This window comes from Dromiciops gliroides, chromosome 6, assembly GCF_019393635.1.
Source record: "Dromiciops gliroides isolate mDroGli1 chromosome 6, mDroGli1.pri, whole genome shotgun sequence".
Classification (NCBI taxonomy): domain Eukaryota; kingdom Metazoa; phylum Chordata; class Mammalia; order Microbiotheria; family Microbiotheriidae; genus Dromiciops; species Dromiciops gliroides.
This window is the reverse complement of record NC_057866.1, coordinates 211,147,534-211,162,611: the sequence shown is the minus strand read 5'-3', so window position 1 is coordinate 211,162,611 and position 15,078 is coordinate 211,147,534. Positions and strand designations below refer to the sequence as shown.

General features: G+C 39.3%; 1 protein-coding gene across 1 annotated transcript in view; it reads right to left on the bottom strand.

Moving 5' to 3' along the window:
• Window positions 1-15,078, bottom strand: part of KLKB1 (kallikrein B1) — a 36,595-nt gene that overhangs the window by 16,379 nt on the left and 5,138 nt on the right. The window contains 5 exon segments of the mRNA XM_043973266.1: window positions 5,494-5,603; window positions 6,891-7,018; window positions 7,021-7,052; window positions 8,166-8,272; window positions 14,894-15,056. Of these exon segments, the coding sequence (XP_043829201.1) occupies window positions 5,494-5,603; window positions 6,891-7,018; window positions 7,021-7,052; window positions 8,166-8,272; window positions 14,894-15,056 (540 nt within the window).

Here is a 15,078-nt window from a genome sequence, read left to right as displayed (position 1 = left end):
GCCAGTCCCCTCCAGGCTCTCCGCCCTGCAGAGCAGACTACCCACTGCATCCTAAAGATTCATGGATCTTGACATTCACCCTATACTTTTAGGACCTTTGGGCCTTCCCCTGCGGATGCACCCTCTTATATGTGTTTTCTCCTATTAAAGTGTAAATTCTTTTAGAGCAGTAACTTGTCTTATTTTTCTTGTTACAATCCCAGAACCTTAAAACAGTACTTGACATATCCTGAACACTTAATAAGTGCTTTTTCATTCATTACTAATAACATTAAAAGTATATTGGATTCAGATCTGGGTGTAAGTATTATTCAGACGATTAAGATGTAAGTCTACTGTTCCTTTGAAGCTCAGTCCTCACAGGCTCAGAGACTTGGCCAGAAGGGAATGGTGCATGTCTGTAATTGCAGCTCCTGGGGAAGTCAAGACTGGCAGATCTCTTCACCTCAGAGTTCTGAGCTATAGTAGATAATGGAGATGTGGGTGTCCACATTAAGTCTGGCATTAATTAATTAATCATTGAGCCCTTGAGAGCAGGGAGGCCTCCATGTTGCATTGGGAGGAGCAGACTGATCCAAGTTGCAAGCAGAGCAGTTCAAAGGCCTTGTGCTAATCAGAAGTGGAATCAGGTCATGAGTAATGCCTGTACTTCTCAGACAGATCTAGTTCTTTAAGAAAAATGTATCACATCTAGAATTAAAAGAGACTAAAGAGACCATGAAGTCCAAGCCAAGACAAGTGAAATGACTTGCTGAAAGTAGAAAGAAAGTAGAAGGAAAGAGGGATTTAAACTCCAATTTTCTGGTTCCAAGGACACCAGTAGTCTATAACACACAACATTCTTTTATATTTAGTCGCAATCTTTGAAAAAAGACAGAGTCATTCAGGTTTGCAAATACTTAAATTTCCCAGTGATAGGAGACTACTGATTCAAATTCTGCTAACCACTATCATTCTAAAACTTTAGAAAGGACTAATTACTCCATAGGCCATTTGTCATATACTCAGTTGTCTTAGACCCACACTCTGGGTACTTGGGAATATGAACTATTATTGACTTTCAGCTACTTTTCTACAACTACCCATGATTCTTCACTGACTTCCTCCCTCAGGGCCTTGTCATGCTGTGAAGGTAGCCCATGATTATTCCCACAAAAGTCAGGCACTTCCAGTTTCTACTGATCTAGAAAGGCTTCAAGTATGGGTCAGGCTGTTAAGTTCAGAGATTCTTATTAACAGAAGGTTATCCCACAGGTGATAAATTTTCCAGGGAAAGTAACCCATAAAGATGGTCTACTAAGGAATGTAACGATTGGAATGACACCACCTGCTGGAGACCTACTGTAGAAGAGTTCCACCCATGAAGCGAAGGTCTTTGAGGGCAAGACCAGGAGTCTTTTCTTTGGCATCAGGAAGTGACGTGGGCTAGTGGGAGGAGGAAGGAAGAGACTGGCGCTCAGTCTCTCTCGCTTTCCTGAGGACTCTGGTGGAGAGCGGAGCTAGAAATGTGCTCTCCCTTTAATAGATAGGAATCTAGGCCTTTCTTCTCTCTTTATCGAATTCTTATTCTCCTTAATAAATGCTTAAAAGTCTAACTCTTGCTAAAGCTTATAATTTTTTGGCGACCACTCATTAAATAGTTTAGACAGTTTAGCTAGAATTTTAGCCCTTAACAGGAAGAAGATGTCCAATGTACATTGGTGGGGGAAAAATACCCACAATGATGAAATCATGGATTTTTGAAGTATTATATAAATTGTTAAGTATGTATTTAGTAAGATAAGGTAACAAGGTATCATGATGTATTAAGCACTGGACCTGGAATCAGTATGATCTGAGTTTGAATCCTGATTCAGACACTTGGTAACTGGGAAAATCACTTAACCTTTCTAAGCTTTGATCTCTCCATCTGCAAAATAAGGACAATAATAACACCTACCTCCTTGAGTTAGTTTTGTTTTGTTTTGTTTTATTTGGTCAGGAATAAATGAGATAGCATATGACATAAAGTGCTTTGCCAACCTAAAAGTATTATATAAATGTTAATTATTATCTCCACAATCCATTGCAACCACAAAGTTCTGTGGGACCTTTATGAAACTCAACAAGAGAGAAGAATGAGATAAAAACCATTTCTAGGGCCTGCAATAAGCAGATTTGGATTAGATCAGGAGAAAGTTAATTATCCCTTTTATTATAATTATTTCTTAATTCCCATTTGATTCTATTTCTAGTTACCTAATCAATTCTAATAATCTATATGTAACTTTCAATATGCCAGTTAAATCCCTGATAACAATTGTGTTTTCTCATAGGGAAAGCAACAGTAGGCCTTTAATGTATATTTCTTGATTGATTGATTCAATGAGCACTTACTGAATGTGTTTTATGTGTCAGTCAAGTCTAGTCAAATCAACAAGCTTTATAAGGTTCCTACCATGTGTCTGGCATTGTGTTGCATATTGGGAATACCAACCTAAGCCACTGTGCCCACCTTCCTGAAACTTACAATTATGGAGGAGAACTATGACATAGGAACAAATAATTAGAATACAGAATATGGGGGGAGTGATAAAGGGGCTAAAAGAGCTAAGAATACAAGGATGAGAGGGATTGTTTACTTCTGAATGCAGGAAAACTGGAGTTAGCTGGCCCTTTAGCAGAGAAGAAAAAAACCCCAAGGTGAGAAAGCAGTGAAGGAACAGGAATTGTCTAATTTGACTAAAGCATAGGGCTTCTGCAGGAGACTACTGGGCAATACCACCTGAAAGCTAAGGTGGAGCCACAGGAAGAATAACATTTGAATTTTAGCCTCCAGAATGTTTACTTCTGTAGGCAGCATGGTTTCCCAAGGTTTGGGAAGAGGGAAATGACGTGGTAGGAGGTAGAATCTCTTCCATCTCAGAGACACTGACTATCTTTTGGGCCCTAGTAAAAGATTAATCTATTAGCAATGTGTAGGCTGGATTGAAGTGGGAGAGAGGCTGGGAAATGGAAGAGAAAACTCTTGTACTAGTTCATTTTAGAGGTGATAAAGGTTTGAACTAGGATAGTGGTGGTGGGAATGGCAAGATAAGTACCAACTCAAGAGATTTTGTGGGACATAGAAATGATAATAAGTATAAAGAACAAAGGAGGAGGAGGCAGAGATGAAATAAATTTCAGTCCTATGTGAGTTTACATCTCTGTGACATTCATGGACACGTAGAAATCTGGAAGCATGGGTAATTTTCAGGTGGTAAGATAATGAGTTCAGTTTGGGACGTGCTTAATTTAAAGCACCAGAAGGATAAGACCTGGAGGAACCTAGGAGGTAATTGAGCATATAGGTCTGAAGGCCAAAACAAAGGGCATAGCTTAGATTTTTTTGGGGGGGAGGGCAGAAAAATTGGAGTTAAGTGACTTGCCCAGGGTAACACAGCTAGTAAGTGTCAAGTGTCTGAGGTCAGATTTGAACTCAGGTCCTCCTGACTCCAGGGCCAGTGCTCCATTCACTGTACCACCCAGCTGCCTCAAGGGCATAGCTTTGAGAAAATCTACTTAGGACTTTTGTTCCATATTGTCTCTCTTCACGTTCCAACATACATTCTGGACTTGCTCTTCTTGGATCTGTGCACAGTCCTGTGAACTTTGGACCTCAACCTATTTCCCTCCTCATGGTTTAGTCTCTTCTTAAAAAACAAATAAATAAACAAACAGCCTAGGTCTCTAAGTTTGCTTGGCCTGTGTTTGCTACTAGTATCTAATAATCAAGCCTGCCTCCTGTCTACTTTGGAAAAGATAGTATACTAGGTGAACAAAGCACTCTTCTTGTTTTTTGTTTTGGGGGCTTTTTGTGGGGCAATGAGGGTTAAGTGACTTGCCCATGGTCACACAGCTAGTGTCAAGGGTCTGAGGCCAGATTTGAACTCAGGTCCTCCTGAATCCAGGGCTGGTGCTTTATCCACTGCACCACCTAGCTGCCCCCAAGGCACTCTTCTTACTGACATCTACTTCTTCAGATCCTATGTGCCCTACCCTTCCCTTACCTTAGCATCAGCCCTAGTTAGCCCCTTGCATCCCAGATTCCCTTGGGATGCAACATCAATATCACTCCTTAAAAGAAGCTATATGGTGCAAAGGAATGAGGACTGCATCTGCAGCCAGATTTACATATAATATATGTATGTATTATGTAGTATGTATGTATGTGTATGTATATGTATGTAAAATCATATATATATATATGTAAAATCATATATATATATATATGGGTTCAAATACTGGCTTTGCTACTTAATCACATGTGTGACCTTGGGTGAATCACTTAACCTTTCTGGGATGCAATTTCCTTGATGAGGGGATTTGACTAGATTACTTCTGAAGTCCCTTATAGCTCTAAACCTACAATAATGCTAAAACCCATTTGCCATCTTTGATTTGTCAGTAATATCAGAATGTCTGTTAATCCATTGTCACCCACTGGGGATCAGAAGCTTTGACAGTGAACAAGAAATTGAGAGGATGTCCCAGGTAACTTGGGGGTCAGAGTGGATAGTCTTGGGAAAAGAGGAACCAGCATGTAACTGGGAAGAAACAAAATACTATTTTTCAAAAGAGGGATCAGCATGAAGATATTGAGTGAGGGCTGACAGAAAGGGGAAACAACCCACTGAGTGAGCCTTGTTCCAGCTTCTCCAATTTTATTAATGTTACCATCTATCCCATCTATAGATTCATGAATTAAAATGTAATTAGAGATAATCCTTTTGATAATTCAAGGGGAATTATTCATCTCAGGAGACAGAGTTTCATTGTCCAAGTTAAAGCATCTCTGTTCTCTGCCACATTATATATAAGCTCTGTTCAGGGGCTGCTAGGTGGTGCAGTGGATAGAGCACTGCCCCTGAAGTTGAGAGGACCTGAGTTCAAATCTCACCTCAGACACTTACTAGCTGTGTGTGACCCTGGGCAAGTCACTTAACCCCAATTGCTTTAAACAAGCAGGGCCATCTCCGGTGCCATATGTGTATGTGTGTGTGTGTGTGTGTGTTTATATGTATCTATCTATCTATCTCTGACTATCTCTTCAGGAAAGTGTCAGTCCCATCAGCTTTTAGTATGGTTAAAATTATATGTATGTGTGTGTGTCTGTGTCTGTGTGTCTGTGTGTGTCTGCGTGTCTGTGTATCTATGTGTATGTATACACACATATCCATCTATCTATCTATCTATCTATCTATCTATCTATCTATCTATCTATCTATCTATCTATCTATCTATCTATCTGTATCTTGCCATGAGACCCAGAGGAGAGAATGAGGCTGGTGACTTTGCACCGACCTCCCTCACTTAAATCTAAGTCACTGCAAGTCATAACTTCATCCCAATGTGATGGTCCTCGTCGAGAACAAAGGCCAATTAGCAACAACAAGAAGAAGCCTCTCTGTTCAAGTGTTCCTTCTTTTCTGCACAAGAAATTGTGTGGGATGGTAGATATATATAAGTAATTACCCTTATCAGAAATTCCACAGGGCCTCAGGGAGTAACCTGACACCAAGCCATCGAGCATCTTGATGGTGTTGGGGTTTCCTGATGGGCTGTGCTTCAGCAGACATGTGTTTCTGAGCAAGAAGGAAAGAAAACTCATTGCCGGCTTTGTCTCACACCTGTTCTTTGCTTTCTGAACATTGTCCAAAGGTCCCAAAGTGAAGTAAGCTATTGGTCAGCAGCACAGATTAACACTTCCACCTGAAACATAGTTTGTCACGTCCCTTGGGCAAATCCCTTATAGAAATTACAGTAATGATGCTTGTGGCAATAAGTACCACAAGAGAAGAGGAATTTGGGAACCACAACATGATAGAATGGTGGAAAGAACCAAGGAACAGGTGTAGGTTCCGGTCCCACCTCTGTGCATGTAGTTGTTGTGTGACCATGTCCAAAGCTGGACTGTTTCACAACTACAGCAAAAAATCTTTGCACTGATAACAGCCCCATCGGCCTCTAACATTGCCATGACTAGAACAGTGCCTTGAACAAAGCCTGAGCTTAGCCTGGAAGAGACAAGAAGAACCATCTTTTGTGTTTGAAAGCTGAGACTCAAGACACCTGGGCATGAGTCTTGCCTCCAATACTTAATAGATGAGCTGTCTTAGGAAATTCACTTTGGTGTACCTCAGTTTTTCCATCTGTGAAGCAGGCTAATACATAATCATATTTATACTGACCACTTCACAGGGTTGCTGTGAAATCAACTGAAAGGACAAAATATTTTGCAAAGGTAAAGTAGAATACAAACTCATTGAAGGCAGGGACTGTTTTGTTATTTGTCTTTATTGTTAAGTTTTATCGTTGCCCAATCCCTTTTCATGCTAGTCCCTTCTCTCTGTTATCATCTCTAAATAAATTGTGCTGTCTATATCTTGTTGTTCATGTTATTTCCCCTATTAGACTATGAAGTTCTTGAGGACAGGGACATTTTTTTTTAACTTTTGTGTCTCCAGAACTTAGCAGGTGCTTGTTAACTTCTTTTAATTTGACTCACAAATTTTCCATACAGTGTGGTAGAGCAAACCTATCAACTAGGACAGAATTATAAAATGGGCATTCCTTAGAGGGAGAGGAGACTGGAATGCTTTCAGGCTCAGCAATGAACTGGGCTTGACCATGTAGCTTGGACACTTATGAAAATGTAAAGTCTCTCTATATACCATTGTCCACTTGTACAACCCTATCTCTCATGGGAGGATCTCATGGAGACTTAGCTCTGTCCATAAAGATAGCTGCTATTTCAAGAGCATCAAGAAGAAAGGTGAGACTGGAAAGCTTTTCATTTGGTTTTGAGAAAGAGTTAGTTGTGGCATAAATTAAAATCCTTAACAGAAGTTTTGAGGAAGTTAATTGCTCACCGAAAATCCGGTCTGTAGAACGTCTCTGTGGCATATGTGTAAAAGTGGCAAAGGGGATGGTTTGTACATTGTTTTTGGCATTCTTCAACAGAGTTCACTTTGATTTTGTCGAAATTCACACCCTCGCATAATCAAGTCCTACATATTTCTCCTTGATACAAGCTGTAGAAATTGTAACAAACAGAACTAAGGTACTTTCCTGACTAGAAATAATGTAACCTCTTTAATTGGCCATCTGATGGCCCTGAAAGAAAGTATTTCATCTTTAAAACATCATTAGAAAAAAAACAACCTCTTCTCTTCATTGCTCCATGTAATCTGGTTATATTTGGACTTTTTCATCAATTAATAAAACTTACTAGCTGGTGTGACCCTAAGATGGTCCCTTTATCATCTCTGAAATGGAGGAGTCCTTTGTGGAATAGAGAGCTAGCCTCAGAATCTGGAAGATTTGCATTTTAAGTCCCAGATCTGCCATACAGTGGCTGTGTAACCAAGATCTACAACGGGATTACTAATCTACAGCTAGATACCTATTCATGAGTGCCATCCTTGTGGCCTTGAAGAACATTACCATGCTTAGAAACAGTGTCTCCAACATAGTCTTGTGCTCAATTAATAGTTAAAAATTGATTGACTCTTACATCACTAGTCACAACAGAGAATTCCCAGAGGACCCTTCTACTATCCATGAGAAGTAGAAGAAAAGAAATCCAAAGAAAATCACATGGTGTTTTACCCATTTGGATGATTTTTCCTCACAGAAACTCAAAGGGGAAGATATCTACTGTTCCTTTCCTTTGCAAAAGTGGAGGTCTATAGGCATATTCGATTTTCGCTATTAGATAGCGAACTCCTTGAGGGCAGGAATTGTCTTTTGCCTTTTTTGTACCCAGAAAGCTTAGCACGGTGTAGGTGCTTGATATATGTTTCTTGACTGAGTTAATATTACATGTAATCTTATTTTTTGATGCATTGATTGGTTTTGTTGATTTTTCTTGTTTTTAAATTCTTTCTCAAACAAACAAAAACAAAAAAATCTTTCTTATAAGGAATGGCAGGGGTAGAGAGAAAATGTAGACAACGTTATAACAAATATTATCAGACAATCTATTAATAACAAAACAAAATCAAAAAAGAAACTCTCAGAAGACTGTCACCATACAAATATATGGAGATTTCATAGCCAACTGGCAAGTTAAGGGGAAAAAAAGCTAGCCAAAACATGTCATAACTAAGTTACACCAATTGAAACTTAGGTAAACCACAACTTACCACTTCTTTGGTAAATACATTCTTTTAAGGAATGCCCAGAAATTGCATTTGTCCTAGTCATTTTTGGAAGAGTTCCAGTAATGCTGTCCTTTAAGAAGCAACCAAACCTGTGGGAAAGGAGGGCATCACTTAGTGAAAATGGATAAATATGTGAACAAATATTTTATAATTTTATAAATTACTATATCTACATAACTACCAACACATTTAAAATAACTAAGTCATCTATAATTATCAACACATTTTAAAGTATTTTAATGGACAGTAAACATTTTGTAAGATAAAGATCTCATATTTAAAATACATAAAGAGCTTTGTCAAATCTATAAGAATGAGTCATTCCCCAATTGATAAATGGTCAATGGATAGGAACAGTTTTCCAATGAAGATATCAAAACAATTTAGTCACATGAACAAATGCTCTCAATCTTTTGATAAAGATATGCAAACTAAAGCAATCTTGAGATATCATTTTGCACCTACCAGATTGACTAAAATGATAAAATGTGAAAGTGACAAATGTTGGAAGTGATATGGAAAAATTGGACACTAACTATGTTGGTAGAATGTGAACTGATCCAACCCATTTTGGAGAGCAATCTGGAATTATGTCTAAAGAGGGTTTGTTGTTTTTGCTTGGGGGGGGCGGGGCAATGGGGGTTAAGTGACTTGCCCAGGGTCACACAGCTAGTAAGTGCCAAGTATCTGAGGTCGGATTTGAACTCAGGTCTTCCTGAATCCAGGACGGTGCTTTATCCACTGCTCCACTTAGCTGCCCCCTAAAAAGTTATTAAACTATCGATATATATATATCCTTTGACCTAGCAATACCATGACTTGATTTGTTTCCAAAGATGATTACAGAAAAAAGGAAAAGAATGTATATGTTCTAAAATGTTTATAGCATCTTTTTTCGTGGCAGTAAAGAACTGGAAATTGCAGGAAATGGCTGAACAAGTTACAGTACATGATTGTTATGGAAAACTACTGTGCTATAAGAAATGAGCAGTTCAATGATTTTATGAAAACATGGAAAGACTTGCATGGAACAATGAAGAACAAAATGAATAGAACCAAGAGAACATTGTATACAGTAACAGCAATGTTTTTTTTTTTTTTTAAGAATGACTTTGAGGGGAGCAGCTAGGTGGTACAGTGGATAAAGCACTAGCCCTGGATTCAGGAGGACCTGAGTTTAAATCTAGCTTCAGACACTTGATACTAGCTGTGTGTCCCTAGTCAAGTCATTTAACCCACATTGTCCAGCAAAAAAAAAGAATGACTTTGAGAAAATGTTATTTTGACTATTATAAATACCCAAACTAAAAATAAAAGGCATATGAAGAAAGATGCTATCTGAATCCAGGGGGAAAATTGATTAATAGATGTATGTATAGAATAATTTTACACACATGTGCATATATATGTGCATGTACATATATGTGTATGCATACACATATGTATAGATACATACACATATTTACATGTGTACACACACCTATTTGTGTCTAATGGGAGCCATCTTTAGGGCAGGGGGAAAGAAGAAAAAATTTTGTGTGATAATCTTGTATATTTGAAGAGAACAGCAAATTATTCATAGTAGATTTGCAGTTTTGTGTACAATCATCTTTTTAATTGTACTATTTTATGGAAATGTTTGTTTTGTTTTCTATAAGTTTAAAATAAAATAAATTACACTAAAATATGACAAATAAATATAATTTTAAAATTAAAAAAAAGAAAATCCATTACACCTTTTTTGGTACTCGCCAAGAGGACTATTTGCCAGCAAATAATATTCTATTCAATAAGCCTTTGAGGTCAGCCCACTGCACTAGGTGCTAGAGGAGCTACAAAGTATAGAGAAGGTATGGTTTCCTGCCTTCCTGAACAGAGAGATATAGCCTAAATACAGGTAACTATAATAAACAATAACACATACTACTGTTTTTCTTGTTCTTTTCATTCCTAGCACTTAGACTAATAATTAATACTCAGTAAGTACTTAATAAATACACATTGAGCAATTATATAATTGCACATTTGTTTGTAAGTTTTCTCTACCGTTAGATTGTAAGCTCCTTGAGGACAGGGACTGTCTATTGTCTTTTTTTTTTATTCTCAGAATTTAACAATGTCCCTGGCACATAGTAGGCGCTTAATGAATGCTTACTGATTAATTAAATGATTAATTAGAGTAACAAAATACAAATTGCCATTTAAGATAGGTAGAACACAACGTCTTTCCTCACTGAGGAGAGGGGGCAAGAACCTGACAAACTTGCTTCAATACTTTTTTTTTTTTTGGTGAGGCTAGGGTGAAGTGACTTGCCCAGGGTCACACACCTATTAAGTGTTAAGTGTCTGAGGGTGGATTTGAACTCAGGTCCTCCTAACTCCAGGGCCCGTGCTCTATCCCCGCACCACCTAGCTTCCTCTTTGCTTCAATACTTTCAAAAATACATGATTTCATCACTTTGGATTTTCTACCCATGTAAATTACAACTCATCTGGCAGAGGGAAAAAAATCCTTACTTAGGGTCCAAAATTCTAGGTGTGAAAATCAGAGATTAAGGAGATAAATCTGACCGTCCAATATAAGATCATAGTAGTCAGTACGCATAGGAAAAACTAATAATTGTAAAATTTTAATCTCAGGAGTGCTTGTGACCCCCCAAAAAAGCATTACCTGGGGCTCAATTGACAAGTGATAGGTATCTCTGAGCTTAGAAGGACTAGTTCCCAAACTCCAAACACACATTTTAGCACTGGACTAATATTCAAAGTTTTTCCACATTCTTAGGACCTACTAGAACTTGCATTTCATTGGCATAGACTTCAAGAACCTAGAGTCATCTCCAAGCCATGATGACTCATCTGAGTAGGACTTGAGTGAGAAAATTACTATTATCCTTCTACATCTAATGATTTCTTTATGAATAATTAGATATAAAAAAGGACAGAGATTGAAACTGGGACTGCACCAACACAGGAAGCTCCTTGTAACCATGGAAATTGTCATCTTTTCTGCAATGTATATTTCATCTTCAAGAGTTGCCTAGAACATAGTCAATTAAGGACTTGTTCAGGGTCATCCAGCTGATATGTATCAGAAGTAATTCTTAAACCCAGGTCTTTCTGGCTCTGAGAGCAGCTTTCTATCTATGACATTGTGCTGCCCTTTCTTATGAATATTGTTACATGTTGTAAAAGATTCATCCATTAAAGTCCTAGCTGAGATCTCATAATGGCACAGAGGTAATCTGCGCACTCAAGGGTCTTTTCTCAACAAAGGATGATTCCTTTTTCTGGGCCTCTCTCTAGCATTGACACTATTGAGTCCCCTCTCCTATATACTTTCTAGGTTTTGTGAAATTACTCTCTTCCTACCTATCTTCCTACCTCTTGGTCTTCTTTGCTGGGTCTTTTTCCAAAGTTATGCCCAATAACCAGGAGTAGGCTGTGTCCTTTGTCCCTTCTCTTCTCCTTTATACTATTCTGCTTGGTGATCTCATCTTCCTCCTCAATATCCTCAACAATCATCAATACATAGGAGAAAGATTAGGGCTGGATATATGGATCTGAGAATCGTCTGAGTGCCAGTCCAAATTCTTCTTGACTATATTGGGCTGGATGTCCTGTAGACATCACAAACACATCATGCCCAAAGCAGAACTCATTATTAATCTCATCAACTCCCCATTTCTTCCCTACTTTCCTATTCCTGTCAAGGATATCACCCTTCTCCATTACTTCAGAATCATTCTCAACAGCTTACTCACACTCACACTCACCCCTGCCCCAACTCACCAGATCTATTGCCAAGTTTTCTCATTTCGGTCTTCATCATATGCCTCGTATACCCCTCCTTCTTTACACTCGCATTGCTGTCACCTTGACTCAAACCCTCATCAACTTTATCCTAGTCTACTACAAAAGCCTGGTTGGTTCCTCTGCCTTACCCCATAAAATCCAGTGGCTCCTCATTATCTCCAAGATCAAATCCAAAATCCTTTGTTCAGCATGTAAAGTCCTCATCAACCTATGCCCTCCCTACTCTTCCAGGCTTCTAGCACTTTATTCTCACAAACTCTACCATCCAGTGACACTGGTCTTCCTGTTGTTCCTCAAATACAGCATTAAGTCTCTCATCTTTATGACTTTTTTTTTTAACTGAATATTGTCCATGCCTAAAATGCTCTCCTTTCTGGCTTCTGTGGTTTCCCCTTGTTTAAGAGTTCTTTCTAGGTACCACCCACCCACCAAATGCTAGTGCCTTCCTTCTAGGATTCCCTCCCATTTATTCTGCATATACTCTTTTTTTTTTTTAAGTGAGGCAATTGGGGTTAAGTGACTTGCCCAGGGTCACACAGCTAGTAAGTGTTAAGTGTCTGAGGCCGGATTTGAACTCAGGTCCTCCTGACTCCAGGGCCGGTGCTCTATCCACTGCGCCATCTAGCTGCCCCTATTCTGCATATACTCTTTATTTAGAATATTGTGCATATTTGTTACTTCCTCCCCATTAGAATGGGAGTTGCTTGTAGGCCAGTACCATTTTTTGTTGTTGTTTGTTCTGCCTTTCTTTGAATCTCCTGGGCTTATGATAATGCCTAGCATATAGTGAGCACTTTGTAAAGTGTTTGACTGGCCAAGCTGTAGCAGCTTTGAAAATCATCAATCAATAAGCCTTTATTAAGAGTCTACCTATTGTTAGGCAGTTGGGACAGAAACTCAAAAAGGAACAAAGGCAAAGCAGAAATGACTGACCATCTATTGTATGAGGATCATCCTAGGTTAAGATCAGTGAATTAGGTTAAGCCCATTACTAGAAGACTATCTACCATATGAATGTGTCAAGAGATAATATTTGTAAGGTGATTAGCTTAGTGCTTGGCACATAGTAGGTCCTGCATAAATGCTTATTCCCTTCCTTTTTCTCCCATGGGATGTTTTTTGGAAGGGCATGGCAATCTGAAGGGCTGAGATCTGCATTAGTAGAGGAAGCAGTCTTAGGAATGAAAATGTCTTCCCTTACCATCATAGATTTGGAGATCTAAGGGGCCCCAAAGGCCATCTGGTCTAACTCCCTCATTTTACAGATGAAGATACTGAGGCAGAGAGTGTCTAAGTGACTTGCCCAAGGTCACACATGTAGATTCAGAAGAGGTAGAACCAGGATCTCAACCCATGTACTCCAAAGCCAGCGCTCATTCCATTGGCCACATAGCTCTTAGGAACCCATATCTGAAGTTAGAAGGGACCTAGGATATAGACAGAGCTGGAAGAGACCACAATGGCCAATAAGTCTAGCCCCCCACTCATTTTACAAAGGAGGAAACTAAGGCACTGAGATGTTAAGTGACTTGCCCACAGTTACATAGCTAGTAAATGACTGAGGCAGGGACTGAATGAAAGTCTTCCTGTCTCAGAATCCAACTTTCTGTCCACTCTGCAAGTGCTGGGCATTCTAATAAGCATTAATGAATATGACCTAATTCCTGCCCTCAAATATTTGTAATCTAATTAAAAGTGGAAGTGAGGGAGGAGGCAAGAGTGAACTGCCTATCACATACAAAGATAATGCTACTCTATCACTGGAAATGGGCCATCTCTTTTGAGTTTTTGTTCAATAACCAAGAAAGGTTACAATGAAACCATTGTATAACCTTGTATACTCTGCATAACCCATATTGTTAAAATTGAAAACTATGTGAAATGGGGGGGCAGCTAGGTGGCACAGTGGATAAAGCCCCGGCCCTGGATTCAGGAGGACATGAGTTCAAATCTGGCCTCAGACACTTGGCACTTATTACCTGTGTGAGCCTGGGCAAGTCACTTAACCCTCATTGCCCTGCAAAAACAAACAAACAAAAACTAGATGAAATGGGTGGCCAGAGTTGGCTAAGACAGAACCATGTTCAGTTTAAAACTAACAGAAATTAATATGGACACCATTTGGTCTTGGACGAGTCATTTTTTTCATCTCTAGGACTCAATTTTGTCATCTATAAATGAAGGAGGTTCCATAAGATTGTCCCTTCGAGTTCTAAATCCTATGATCTTGACCTCTAAGCTCTAAATGGTCCAGGTAGCTTGGAACAGGGAAAGGGGCATTGGTTCTGCAGTCAAATGATCTGGGTTCAAATTCCAACTCTGATCCTTGCTTCCTTTGTAACTTTGGGTAAGACATTTAGGATCAGAGGTGTAGAGCTGGAAAGAAACTTAGACGTCCATCCCTCTCATTTTATAGAAAAGGAAACTAAGGCAGACAGAGGTTAAGTAACTTGCCATGATCACACAGCTAGTAACTGTCTGGAGCAAGATCTGAACTCAGGTCTCAGACTGACTGCAGGGCCCCCACTCTATCCACTGAGTCACCTATCTTAACCTCTATGGGACTCAGTTTCCTCATCTGTAAAATGAGGATTTGTGATCCTATCTCTCTTTTTATTTTTTTTTGGGGGGGTGAAGGGCAATGAGAGTTTAGTGACTTGCCCAAGGTCACACAGCTAGTAAGTGTCAAGCGTCTGAGGCCTGACTTGAACTCAGGTCCTCCTGAGCCCATAGTGCTTTACCACTATGCTACCTGTCTGCCCCTATGATCCTATCTCCTCAGGAGAACATACAATTATTGCTGTGTGCTCTATTATGGGCATCATTCAGCAAGGGGTGGGGATAAGAAGGGGACAGGGAATCAGTTTCTCTGATAATGAATCCCAAGTCTTTACCTTTTGTTTTCATCAGTAATGGAGTTTGCTGGTAGAAAGCTAAACAGTATACACCTGGGGTGGAAGGTGCACACTCTCTGGCAGGTCTCAGCAGTTGGGGTATGCACTGCACCCACATCTCCTCCTTTAAAGAAGGTGTTTTCATCAAACTGAGTCACACACTCTGTAATAGAATCAGAGGAGAA